Source organism: Panthera onca, chromosome A3, assembly GCF_046562875.1.
Source record: "Panthera onca isolate mPanOnc1 chromosome A3, mPanOnc1 haplotype 2, whole genome shotgun sequence".
Taxonomy (NCBI): Eukaryota; Metazoa; Chordata; class Mammalia; order Carnivora; family Felidae; genus Panthera; species Panthera onca.
The window spans coordinates 108,521,384-108,535,053 of record NC_138341.1 but is presented as its reverse complement, the minus strand read 5'-3'; the positions used below and the strand labels follow the sequence as shown (position 1 = coordinate 108,535,053).

General features: G+C 40.5%; 1 protein-coding gene across 2 annotated transcripts in view; it reads right to left on the bottom strand.

The window, feature by feature from the left end:
• The window catches only part of GPCPD1 (glycerophosphocholine phosphodiesterase 1), a 48,795-nt gene extending 35,999 nt beyond the window's left edge, over positions 1-12,796 (bottom strand). The window contains exons 1-4 of one of the 2 annotated variants that reach the window (XM_078444246.2): positions 12,606-12,796; positions 7,581-7,657; positions 5,005-5,101; positions 868-952 (exon numbers count right to left, since the gene is read on the bottom strand). In XM_078444246.2, the coding sequence (XP_078300372.1) occupies positions 868-952; positions 5,005-5,101; positions 7,581-7,629 (231 nt within the window). In that variant the 5' untranslated portion in view covers positions 7,630-7,657; positions 12,606-12,796. The remainder of the gene's footprint in view (positions 1-867; positions 953-5,004; positions 5,102-7,580; positions 7,658-12,605) is intronic. The other variant, XM_060612762.3, reaches the window with a different exon arrangement.
• Positions 12,797-13,670: the final 874 nt, after the last annotated feature.

The following is a 13,670-nucleotide window of genomic DNA, read 5'->3' as shown; positions in this document are numbered from 1 at the left end:
CTGTAATGGTGGCTAAAAGAATGAGCTAACAGTGGCTGCTTGCATTTTTTCACATGTAACAAGTATTAAATGATCCCAAAGGGAAATAAAACTTTTAAAAAGGTTATTCCATGTTTTGCTTCCTAGACTCCTGCCTAAACCCCTGTTCACATGCAGCCCAAGTGTGCTCAAAGATAAAAATCTGAAGGAAAAGAATCCTTTCAGGAAATAAGCATCTTTAAAATAAGAGGGAAGAATCAATTTTTTTTTTCTTTTCCAAATATGAAAACAATCCCCAAATAATAAATCATTGTGAGCAAGCAGATTAGGTTTAACAGATATTCCAAAAGCCTTCAGAAAAGATCCTAATCTATCAACACCATCGTTGAAAAAATCTAAAGAGGAATGACTTCAGTTTTGATAGGAGTTAAAACAACGCAGCCACTGAGAGATGGCTGTTATGAAATAATTTTTTTAAAGAATTACTCAAGGCTGGCTATATATTCCTCCAAATGTATTCATACCACATAAGGATTAAAAAAATGAAACAAAAAGAAAACCCTTGTAACTGGTTACTAACAGGTTTACAAAAGTAACAGAAAATGTACAGCTACTGACAACATTCACTTATCATTAAAACCAATTTCATAACAAGAATACTGCAGAAGATACTTACTATTAGTCTTTTAAAACTCCACTGCAGACATCGTCTGCCTCTGAAGTGGCTACTTCCTTGATTTTTAGTACTAAAATATTATTAAGCTAGAGTTCTGTTTTCATTATTTGATCCAAACTCATATTACTTTGAATGTTTCCAAACTTAAATTAGTTGCTTTTGAAAGAAGTAAGTTTGTTAACGAAACTGGAAACTAGATAAAGAAAACATACCTTTGGTTCTAAAAAGCACCCTCTGAAGTAGCGGTACTGAACTGATACTCCTCTAGTGAGTACAATGGTCGCTTTCCATAACATGCTGTGACAAAAAAGAATTAGAGCAGCAGCATTAAGACGAAGCTAAAGTGCACAGAAACTTCACAATTCATAAAATCCCTCAAGCAAGGTCTGTGACCAACAGCATTTATTTATTCCCACACAAAATTTTACTCCAGGCCTACCCTGCACCAGGCACTGGGGGGAACACGGTGATGAATAAGGCAGAAAGAGCCCTATCTTCAAGCAGACTGCTTTCTTGCGAAGGTAGACAAATAACCAAACATACGCAGTAAGGCTGCTTGACCTTTCTGACATGACAGGGGGTTTTGGAGGAGAAGCCTCAATGAGGAAGAATTGTCTGACAGGAGTGCTATGTGATGAGAAGGAATCAGCCATAAAAGAGCCAGAGTGTTCCAAACAGAAAAAGTAGCCCAAAGGTGGAAGCCAGAGTCAGAATCTTCTCTGACTTGCCACCTATTCAGAGATGTTACAGGCCTAAGAGGCTTTAGGGCTGAGGCAGGCAAGCTATACTCATGTTCCCAACTGTCCCTTGTTCTGACTGTCCCGCCCAGCCTCTGGCTATTCATTCCCTTAGCCAAGCAATCAGTATCTGTATCTTACTTGTCTCAACTCAACGTCTTCCTCCGAACAATGCTACGCTAACATAGTCTATTGCTGTTCAAAAGTTTTGACTCAACAGTGAAAGAAATCACTACAATTCATGATGATAACTGACTTTTACCTTCCAGTTATAGACCAGTGGTATCCAAAGTGTGACCCAAGGACCATCAATATCACCTTGGAGCTTGTTAGAAATCCAAATTTTCAGGCCACACCTAGAGCTACTGAATTAGAAACTCTGGAGGAGGGTCCAACAATCTGTAATTTAACAACCCTCCAGGTGACTCTGATGATGAACACTTAAGTTTGAGAGCCACCGTCATAGGCCGTTACCCAAACCTTAATTCAGCATGAATAGTTCGGTGAATAAACAGCAGCTCCAAACATTCTTCCATGACACCAGATGGCTAGCACGGCTCCCCACCTGGCTCTGCCAACACAGGCTTTAGGGCATTATCCTCACTCTGACTCAATCCTGGTTCCTAATATCCACAACCAGCTGTCACCCATGGTCAACAATTAGATTCATCTGGTAGCAATAAAATACATATGCCTTGGCTCCACCCTAGGAGACTCTGATTTCATAGGTCTGGGTGGAGCCTGGTCATGTGGCGTCTGATCAAACTTCACAGAGTATCTGAACACGTAAGGTTGGTTGAGAAGCACTGCTATAAAACGAGAATAGCAAATGCTTGGCATACGTGCCCCACTACTTTTCCCTGGTAAGCCTCAGAATCTTTTCAACACAGCACCCCAGGCAGACTCTACCAACTCTGAGGTGAAATTCTCTCTCACCTCTGCTCCAAAAAAAATAGCAAATCTCTAATACTATTTCATTCATAGTCAGCCGGACTATGTGAAACTAGCCCCATGTGTACAATAAAATTAGTGGGAAGCTTTGAAAAATGTGCTGGGCCCCTCTCTCAAGCATTATTTATTCCTCATTGCCCAGGGGTAGGATCTAGACGTGTATTTTTTAAAGCCCTCACAAGTGGATCTAATGTGCACCCCTGGTTAAGAACCACTGAATGAAAAGAGATGGGGAGAACAAAGCAATGAATTTTTTTACTCCATTTCCCTTAAATAAAGGTTGCAAAGTTAAAAATGAACCAGAACTGTTCAGTGACATCAAAAATGAACATAATCTGATGAAATTCAAGAAAAGGGAGGACACAGGGACAATGAGGTCTAGTATACCTGCCTGATTTTGAATAGCCCCCTCATATCCTGCCCCAAAATACTATAAAATCTACAAGAGCAAATAAACCACAAGTGACCCACATTTTCTGCATTATTAGAAAACAATACTACAACCTTCAAATTATCTTAAGTTGAAAAAAAAAAAATCCTAATAGCCTGTAGGTATGGAGAGGCTTAAGAGATTCTAAAAAAAGAGGTACAGAGAGCTTAGATGCAGACCACACTGAGGCAGTACCTGGGTGGCTCAGTGGGTTCAGCGGCCAACTCTTAATCTCAGGGTCATGAGTTCAAGCCCTGCATTAGGCTCCGTGCTAGGCTGAAGTTTACTTAAAAAACAAAAATGCAGAGCACACTGAAATCCAAACAAACGCTCTTCTAAAATACAAGAATGGTGTCCAAGGCAAATGTCTTTTATATCATCTTGTATCATCATCATCTTCTTTCCTTCATGTGAAACACTGTTTACCTACATATATAAATCAATTACATTTCAGTGTACTTCAGTAAGGCAAAAGTGGCTGGTCCCTTGAAGTTATGTAGTTAAGTGTTGTCTGTTCACATAATTTTGGCCAGGTTGGCGGAAAGGGACTTAAGACAGGTGACAGGGCAGCTCAAGCATCCAGAGCAGAGTTGTGTTTTAGGAACAAGTTCAGAAAGACATGAGGTTTTACTTCAGATCAGAATGGCTGATCTGAAACTGGAGGAAAAACCAGCCACTAAACAGGAATGAACATCTCATTCCTCTGTGATCCCAGTATTTACCAATAAAACTTCACTTGCTTTGGATTCTGTCTCCCTCTCTCTCTGCCCCTCCCCAACTTGCACTATTTCTCTCTCTCTCAAAAATAAACATTAAAAAAAAAAAAAAAAAAAAAGCTGAGAATTGGCTGAAAAATGTATTACACTAATGACAAATAGGGAAGAGTGTTTCATAGATGTTTTTTCTTTTTGTTAGCTTACATTATGATACTGTATTGTTATTTTCCTTTGCTTCGCCATTGGTGCTCCTCAAACTATTTGCTGTGAAGGACCAATTTTTGTTTGCTTGCCTGTCCTGCAACCAACACTTCTGGTCTATGTATCCAGTACAACAGAGATGAATCCACAGTGACATGCATGAATGTCCCAGCAATGTCAAATTGCTATAAACATTGCTTGCTCTTAATTTCTGTATTTCTCCCATAATGCACTGACAATAAAGTTTTTTCTCTAGCACTGGCCCACAGGCCACATTTTCAGTAGCACTGCTCGACAGGAAAACAGAATTTGAGCCTAATAATCACACAATCTGGTGCTTCTCCCTAAGGCCATTGTATGTGTTTGTATACTATTTAAGATTTCATATCTCCTTACCTCCCACACATAACATCTCAACAACCCATAACACTTCCAAATATCCCCAACTGAACAAGTCCCACCTTTATCGACATTCATGATTCTTCACTGTGTAGATGATGTGACCTAGGCCTAGAGAAATCAGATCTGCCCAAGATCACAGTTAACTACAGAACTGAAACCAGTACCCAGACCCTCCTTTCCCTAGGGCAATGCACCAATACACCCATGCTAAGTTTAGTGTTGTATTTAATATTGGTTGTGAATTCATTTTGGTACATTAGCTAACATACTTGTTCCACTCTCTGCTACAGAAAATTATTTTATAGGCTAAAGCAAAAATAAGATCTTTTATCAAGAACATGTACTGAGAGGGGCACCTAGGTGGCTCAGACAATTAAGCATCTGACTTCGGTTCAGATCGTGACCTCATGGTTCATGGGTTTCAGCCTCATGTCGGGCTCTGTGCTTACAGCTCAGCACCTGCTTGGGATTCTCTCACTCACTCTCTCTGCCCCTCCCCTGCTCGTGCTCACTCTTGCTCTCTCTCTCAAAAATAAACATTAAAAAATAAAATAAAAATATAAAAAAAAGAATATGTACTGAGAGCCAAAAGGTAATACCTAAAAAAAGTTAAAAAGAAAAAAAAAAAAAAAAAGAAAGAAATAGCAATATAAGCCAGTTATTTAGAAAAATGGTAGTCACTACCAAAAGAACCAGCCAAAAGCTGAAAATGGTTGAGAGGTAGAAATTGAGAAACAGAGAAACTTGTTTGTTTACAACCAATATTGTACAACTACCTCACTCTTTGGCACATGTGAGAACTGATAAAAATTAAAACTAGAAGAGAAAACTATACGAAGGTATCTTATAACCCCCCTAAGTTTATAATGTGAATGTCACAAGTACTCTGTCAACTGTTGTCTTCCTGCTTACCTTTCACCTGTCTCATTTTCTGGAAGAAGAGCCACAGCATTTTGAGGATTCCAGTTTCCCAAAGCATCACAGCTTCCACATATGGCAAAAACTTCTCCTAAAGAAACAGAACAACCTGTTACAGTGGGATAAGTAAGAAAGTTTCAAATTTCAGTTTAAAGAAGAAAAGAACAGTCCGTTGCACTAGATCACCTGGATACAGAGTCCCCTTTAGCAGATGGAGGAACCTCACCAGAGACATGTGTTGGACCCTGCGTTCTTAACTTGACCTACCTCTACAGAACCAAAGCCAAAGAAAAGGAGGAATGTGTAGGGATGAACTATCCTTCGTTTGTTCAACTCCTTAACTGAGCCAATAACAAGCACCAAGAAGACAGAGTGATCAGTCCGAGTGATCAGTTCCTACCTTCAAGGCAGCTTCCAATTTAAAAAGGCAAATACTAAATGCATGTTAAGTATTCTAGAGAAATAGTAACCAGTCTTTTCCAGGGACAAACAGTGGCTATTAACACACTAAATGTCAAGAAAATGATCAATGGGAAAGCAGCGATGTAACAACAATAACAAAAACTACTCAAAACAGACTCAGAGTGTGACAAATCTAATTTTCCTTACTAAAATAATGACTACTGCTTTACCTGAACACTTATCATCATGAGACAAACCAAAATACAGCTATTGCCTACATTTGCTGAATTTTGTATATTCGGTAAAAGTCTACAACTTCTTGGATAGAAGTATGAAGAAGTCTTTGACTTATGTATCATAAAAGAGAAAGATGAACGGAGCCCAAGTGAACAAAGTTCAAGACAAACTCCTCCACATTCTGAGTAACTTCTAGGCACTACTCTAGTAAAACGAGAACTATAGTTGGGTTCAGCCACCTGCATGAGTACTCTGTAAGCTTGGATTGTCTAAAACTTAACTAAAGTTTCAAATGCGATAGTCCTTCAGGAGTTTTCGGGGTTCTAAATACATGTTTGTCAAGCACAGAGGGGTTACATATAGAGATTTCACATCAAAATACTTACCAATCCTTTAGGGTAACCAGATTTTGTTTTGCAGTAAACTTAGGTTATCACTACCCTCCCTGATACAAAAAGAAAAGATAAACACTGTTGCTAAATACAAATATTCCCTTTTGCACCTACAGATTCATCTACATTCACATCCGCCACTATCTTTCCTCTAGTCATTAAGATTGAGACCCTCATCAAGCTGACCCTTCTGTGGCTAATTCTGTGCTTGGTCCATTTGCCTGGTATACGCAAGCTCCTCCTCCTAGTTTAAGCTGCCTGTGAACAATTCCCTGAGAGAGTACAATACACTTCTGCAGTCTTCTACCCATAGAGAAGGCTCCACACTGGACTAGAGGTGAGCTCTTGACCCAAAGGAGACAACGTATCAGCTGACTAGCAATCTTTAATCTGCAGAATCCTGCCCAGAGATGGAGCTTTACCAGATCTTCTTGGCTAAGACTTTGAACTTGGACAAACACACACTCTGTCAACTGCTCTGATGGCTGCTATACCAAAGATGCTGGATATACACAAGTGAACCATTCATTCATTCTTTGAACACATATTTTACACCAGCTCTGAGCCAGGTACTGTGTTAAGTGCAGGCACTCAGCATGAACACAAGGTCAAATTTTCACAGTGGTTACAATCTATCAATCTCAAATAAAATCGTTTTTTTTACATTTATTTATTTTTGAGAGACAGAGACAGAACACAAGTGGGGGAGGGGCAGAGAGAGGAGACACAGAATCTGAAGCAGGCTCCAGGCTGAGCTGCCGGCACAGAGCCCGATGCGGGGCTTGAACTCATGAATCGTGAGATCATGACCTGAACCGAAATCGGATGCTTAACCAACTGAGCCACCCAGGCGCTCCTCAAATAAAATCTTAAAGGTACTAAAATTCTGAATTTCACAGGGATCCTAACCTAGCTAAATGTGGGGTTAGAGTAAGGAGAGTTAAAGGGGAGAAGGGAGGTCAAAGATACAGACAGAGGTAATAATCTGAAAAAGCCCCCAAAAGAGGGAAGGAATGTAACAGATTTGAGAAATGGTCAGTTTAGCCAGAGTATATCAAATAAGGAGATCCATATCCCAGGCATGATACTGTTTTGATTTGCTAGCTTACACTAAAATTATTTCACACTGCTTTAATAGACAGCAAGAAATACAAGTAGCCAAAAAAAAAAAAAAAAAAAAAAAGGAACAAAGTTATCTTAGCCAACTAATTTTACTTCACCAACTTCTTGCACTAGCAAAACTTCCCTCATTTTCATAGTACTTAAAAATCATAGTCCAACTGTCTATGCAAAATTAAATACATTCACAGTTTTCTTGGAAAACATGAGACTAAGATATTTACTATTTGGGGAAGTATGGTTTTTTTTCCATGACTTTACTATACTCCAAGCACATTTCTGACATCAGACAAGCCCTAAAGGTATCTTCATCTAAAAATTAGGCCCATTGTATTAACAAACTCTATATTTAAGACATTCCAGATAAGAAAAATGCTCATTTAACTTAAAATTTTGTTTTAAAATAAAACTTTACAATACCTGGTAAAAGAGTTCCTCTTATTTCAAAGGTGACCTGAGAAGGTGTCATTCTGATGGATTTATTTTAGAATGTTGTGCTAGAAAGAAGAAGAGAAAACGTCATTTACAGTATATAAAAATCTTATCTCTAGATAGCTACCTCCAAGAAACAAATTAAAAACAAACAAAAAACCCAAAATACATCTCAATTGTGAGCAAAAGGTTTCAGAAAACTTACATATAAAGACTTTTTAAGAAGTACCTAGCAATTTTTAGGGCCTAATGTTAAAACCTAGTCTGTGTGTATGGGCCAGAAAGACTGCAAAACAGGTGTGTCCAAACATTTTTTTTAAGGATTCAAGATTCTCTTGTTACAAACTTTCTCTTCTGATAAGCAGCTGGTCTGAACTCAGCCTATCTTTCCAGACCAGGCTCATGTTATGAAGAAGAAAAAAAAAGCAAAACAAAAACAAAAAAACTACAGATAGAAAAAAACTTGGCTCAAGAAAAGATTTCTACTTCAGTAACGCTTCAACTTTAATAACAAGGAAACAACTGAAGAACTTAAGTACCATTCACTGAAACAAACTAGTTATGTTCTGCAACAAGAGGGAGATTCTGCTTCTAAGTAACTAATAACTTAAAATGAAACACACCCCTCCCCCATAAATCATTCTTTTCAGATTTTCTTTGTATTAACCATAGGACTGTCATTACTCTAGTTCTATAGACTGGAATTTAGAGTCTCGACTCTGCAATCTATTACCAAATCCTGTTGATTCTTACATCCATGCCTATCTGTCTACAGTCTGAACTTCATTCAAACTCCTAAGTATCCGTTATAACCTGTGTTTTGGCTTCTAAATGTCTTCCCAATAATATATTTATGTCAGTTAGAATATTCTTCCTCATGTCCCTGGCTTGAAATTAGCTTGATTACTTATAGAAATCTAAACCCCTAAGCCTTTGATGTCCTATCCTCATTTTCTCTTTAGTTGATTTTTCATTACTTGGTTGTTTTCCCCACCCAAACCAATCTGTTTACTATCCCCTAATTTAAGTACCTGAGGAAAGATGACAAATAGATTTTTAAAAATATATACAGTATCAATTCTAAAATGGGTTACACAATTTATATAGAGAAAAAACCCATACTCTACACAAAGGTAGATCATATTCCACATAATTTCTCCAACTCCCTCTGAATTTCACCAATGTGAACCAATGTGTTCCTAAAAGAATTTCAATGGCTCTACTCTGCATCATTTCATTAATTTACCAGCATAAATGTTATTTGCATTTATACATTATTTAAAGAATCATAAGGTAATTTTCACAGCTATTCATTTTTCTGTACCCCCCCCCCCCACCATGAATACATGCACAACTATGCGATGGGCATTTAATGAACACTGCTACTCCAGTAACTACACTTCAAAGTCAAGGTGGATCTATAGCAGCAGTTCTCACTAGGGGCGATACTGCTGGCATCTAGTCAGTAGAGGCCAATAGTGCTGCTAAACACATGCAGTGCACGGAAGAGCTCTCCACAAATCATTACCCAGCTGCAAATATTAATAATATAGCTGAGTTTGAGAAAGCTGATCTATTGGGGGCTGCTATGAAGGTCAAGAATCCAGGCTCAATGTTAGCTACGTATTATTTATCATCCCACTTTCATCAATTATAAGACGGAAATGTTAAGCACATTAAGCAAGACCACCCGTCAGTGTCATATCACCTATATACAGAATTCCCTATTTGATAACTCTACTATTTCAGCTAGAAAACCCAAGACCGTGCGCTGGAGAAAAACCTGTCCTTGATCAAAATAATTTCTAAGATGCCTTAATCCACTTTCTGTGTCTAAGAATAAACAAGATCTATTTAAAGCATATACATCCAGTTCTAGCAAAGAATGTTCTAAATCTAAAAATAGCTCTACATTGTTACCCCCTCCTCAACCAATCCAAACATCTTATTAGCTCTCCTTTAACATGACATATCAATCTGAGTATAACTCTAAGAGTAGGAATAATCCTTTTCTAATAATTAAATAGTTGACTGAAACACTGCCATCTTACATTTAATTATTCATGTAATATAAAGAAACCTCAAGGCTAGCAAAAGAGCTTGGCTTTTACGTAACTGAATTAATTTAAAGACACAGCAAAAAGCCCCATCATCCAGCAAAACTGCTGAATAACCAACCTCAATCTCTACCTAGAATTGTTACTTTCACCCAGTGTTTACTGTCACAATTTTCAACTAAGATTACATCATCTCGTCTACATAATTACATAGGTGGTACTTAACTATTTTTGATCACTTTTAAATATCTACTTCAGCCAATTTTAGGGAAATCAAATATAATTATTCTTATATATTAAAATCAACAACTAGTACAAAATTACCTCTAAATTTCTACTGCATTAAATGGGGAACTTACACAATAAATTTAATAAAAGAATTCAACTGATTATTAAAACTGACTTTCAATCTTAAGGCTGCTTGTAAGAGTGGCCATAGTAACTTGTCTGTAAACAGCTGCAGTAAAGGTACTATACAAACCTATATACACAACCACAAAAATACCACCCAAAAAAACCTCCCTGGACATCACCAAAGCATCATTTTCTGCTTGGATTGCCAAAAGTCCTATAGTCTGGTTTAATTTCCACTCCCCTTCCTCCCACAATTTAATATCATACCAAATAAAAGCCTGGGGAGCTGCTCCTACACCAGTTTACTTGATCGTGGACAGAGGCCAAAATTCTGGTGCAGGACTGGCATGTACAATTTTGACACCCAGTTACCACCAAAACAGTGACAAAGTAAAATACAGTCCTGTCATGGAACGCAAAATTTACACACTCACCAACACTTCTTCTTCCATACATGCCAAAAAACCCTAAACCAAACCAAACCAAAACAAAACAAAAAAAAACCACCCCAACTTGGAGGGGGGAGGTCTTACAGACATACACAAAACAAGATGAAAAATCCTAGTCCTTTTTATGTGTATGAGCTGACTGTAAATGTTATTTAACCAACTCAATTTGTTTTATATATAACTTCCATTTTGTGCTTTTTGAAGACAAATATAAAACAGTATTCTTATCTGAGATTTTGAGTAGCATTTAACACTATTTTAATAGTTTTTTAAAGACACAAGCAATTAGTAAAATATAACATTGCAATTTACATTCAAGAAATACTTCAGAGTTTACACTATCTGCCAAAATAAATTCTACTCTATTCTTTTTGTCAAATAAACTATCCCAACACATGATCTTACTGGTTTACCAGCTTGGGGAACAAAAGGGATAGTTAAGCAAACCAAAGGTACAGGGACATTTAGTTTAGAGCTAAATTGAGGTCATAGATATTTTTAGCTAAAGTGTGTTTTTCTGGCCAAAAAGAACATCTCTGTTTTCCTTCAAAAAGAAAAAAAAGCCATTTCCAAGTCTTGCTCTTTCTTAGACGCCAGCAGCTCTGGTCCTCATAACTGGCCATAAGGAATATATGAAATGCCTAGGTTTTTCAGAGTTCATTTCTGTTCACCCTGTCGTAGGATCCCCCCACTATTCTGACCCCAGTACAGTTGAGCCAATATTTTAATCAAACGTATGCAGACATGAATGGACTTTCATAAAAGAAAGCGTTTCTGGAGATTTCACTCAGGTTAATTCCTTGTTCAACTTTGTAAACAATGCAGTAAAACTTTTCCAAATGTTTTCCATCTCACTTGGTCTTGGTATTATTTCACGTATAACCCACATACTTTTCCTGGCGAAGTTACATACAAAAAGATTTGATTCATCAACCTACATTCTGTAATTATCAAATTTTACCCACTCTGCCGCTGTAAGACTTCTTTCGTGGTCACTATTTTTCTGAACACAACTTTTTCCTAAATCTTACTTTGTCCAGAATACTGGTTCTCCCTAGTCCTTAGGTCCAGAACAGATGAGGCCATGTGCAGGTTGACCTGTTTGCTTCATCCTGACTCACTCCTCATCTCCAGAACATCAGGAGTTGACAGAGGACCGATAGCTTGTATTCACTTCTTAGCTAAGTCACAACTGTCAGAAATGTAGCAAGATGGAGACACATGCAGGGGCAGCGGAGAGGGGAGCTGCTGGGGACACACAGAGAGCCCCACAGCACAGTATGAAGAAAACATCATCAGGTCGAAACATCCTGCTTGGTTGGATCTTGTTCTACGTTATCACTGCATCAGACGGCACGGCACGGCGGCCTCAAAATGAAACAATTCTCTACGATTCATGACTGAACGCATGCATGATTCCCTTTCTAAGCGGGCAGTGGGGTAGGAGGGGGGCTTTGGCGCAGAAGTCATCAAGGCAATCCGAACGGCTCTGGGAAAAGTACAAATTTGGCGACAAGGTGCAGCTCTCCCAAAACTGCATGGACAGCACAGATGTCTATTCCTGGAACCTCTTCCCAGGACAGGAAGGCACTTTGGGGTTTTTTTTGGAATACAGCTGAATTACACAAGCATGCCTTCCACTATGCGGTTGGGCAATTTCAGAAAACAAGCAGCTGCCAAAACACCGGGAATTACTTATGGACGGATCGAGAGGTGGTCGGCGAGGGACACGCTGCGGGTTAGGGGTACGCAAACGGCTTCAGCGCCAATTTGTGTTTCTTCGTTCCTTAAGTTCGTCTCCTCGTGGTGGTCTTACGCTCCATGCCTTCTGCTGCATGGAAGAGACTTCACACATTTTTCAGAGGGGAACTAAGCACCAGGCAGGCCAGCGGAATCGTGGCAGCAAACAATACAAGTCGAATAAACAGAGACTGCCCACCGACGTGCGGGCGCCAAGGTCCAGGCCGCTGTTTGCACACACACACCCCCCCCGGGAGGGGGGTGGGCAGTGCCCGCCGGGGCCGGGGCACCCTGCCCACCCCTCGCCCCGCCACGTCCCAGGCCGGGCCGCCCTGACAGCTCCACCGCCACGTGAGCTGCCGCCGCGGCCCTCGTACCGAGCGCCGGGCCAGGCCTCTGGCGGCCCGCCTCACCTGCCAGGTCCGCGGGTCCGCGCCGTCGCCGTCGCTACCGCTGCGCCCGAGAGCGAGGGCCGCGGGCCGAGATGCCCGGCACCCGCCGTCAGCGCCTCGCCAGCGCTCCCCCAGGCAGCCCGCGGCGGCGCCGAGCGGCAGGAAGCGGCTCCGCTCAAACCGGTTTCAGCTGCTCCAGACCAAACCGCCAGGCCACCCCGCGGGGCGGGGCCGGAGGGGCGGCGGGGCGGGGCGGGGCGGGGCGTGACGTCACGCCGGCGCCGTCCTGGCCAATCGGCGGCCGCGCGCGGGGGGCGGGCTCGCGCGTTCCTGGAAAGGGAATCGGCGGCCGGGGGCGGCCGGGCATCCCCGGAGTTCCCGCTGTGAGCATTTTCCGCAGACCTCGAGCCGAGGCGGGATGCCGCGCAGACACCCGGGCTCGAGACTTAGACGCGTTCCTTAGTCGGTTCCCGAAGCCGCCTTAGGACGACCGAATGTGGAGGCCGGAACCGCAGTTCTGAGTTGCATTTTTTGCCATTCAAAAGTGATGGAAATTAGCAGGCCTAAGGTTTTCTGGAAACTTTCTTTCGTTACAAAACAGCAAGCACATTTGGACCAAATCTTTAAAGTTGAAAACGAGAATTAGGTGACCTAAGATGTTTGAGCGTTTATATTACAGAGCTAGCAGCGTCACCTGGGAGCTGTCAAATTCGCATTCTCAGGACCTTTTCAGCCCTCATCTAATTTGCGTTTAACGAGATCCCCAGGTTATTTGTAGGCAAATTAAAGTTTAAAGGAACTTTTCCTAGAGCAAGAAAGACCCTCTCAGCAAACGTAGTACTTTTTTTGTTTTCTGAAAAATCGACCCTACAAGAAAAAAAAAAAAAAAGTGAAGTTTTTTCTCTCCTTTGATGGTCCCAGAAATATTAATCAGCATTTGCCACTTACCTAACTTAAACTGTTACCTGCCCGGCATCAAAGTTAACCTCTGGTTAACCTCTAATACAAAATTACGTTAGCAGATTTCATTTAAATCAAGTGAGGTGCTGACAATTAAAGAACTACCTTTTTAGTGAATGTTGAAGG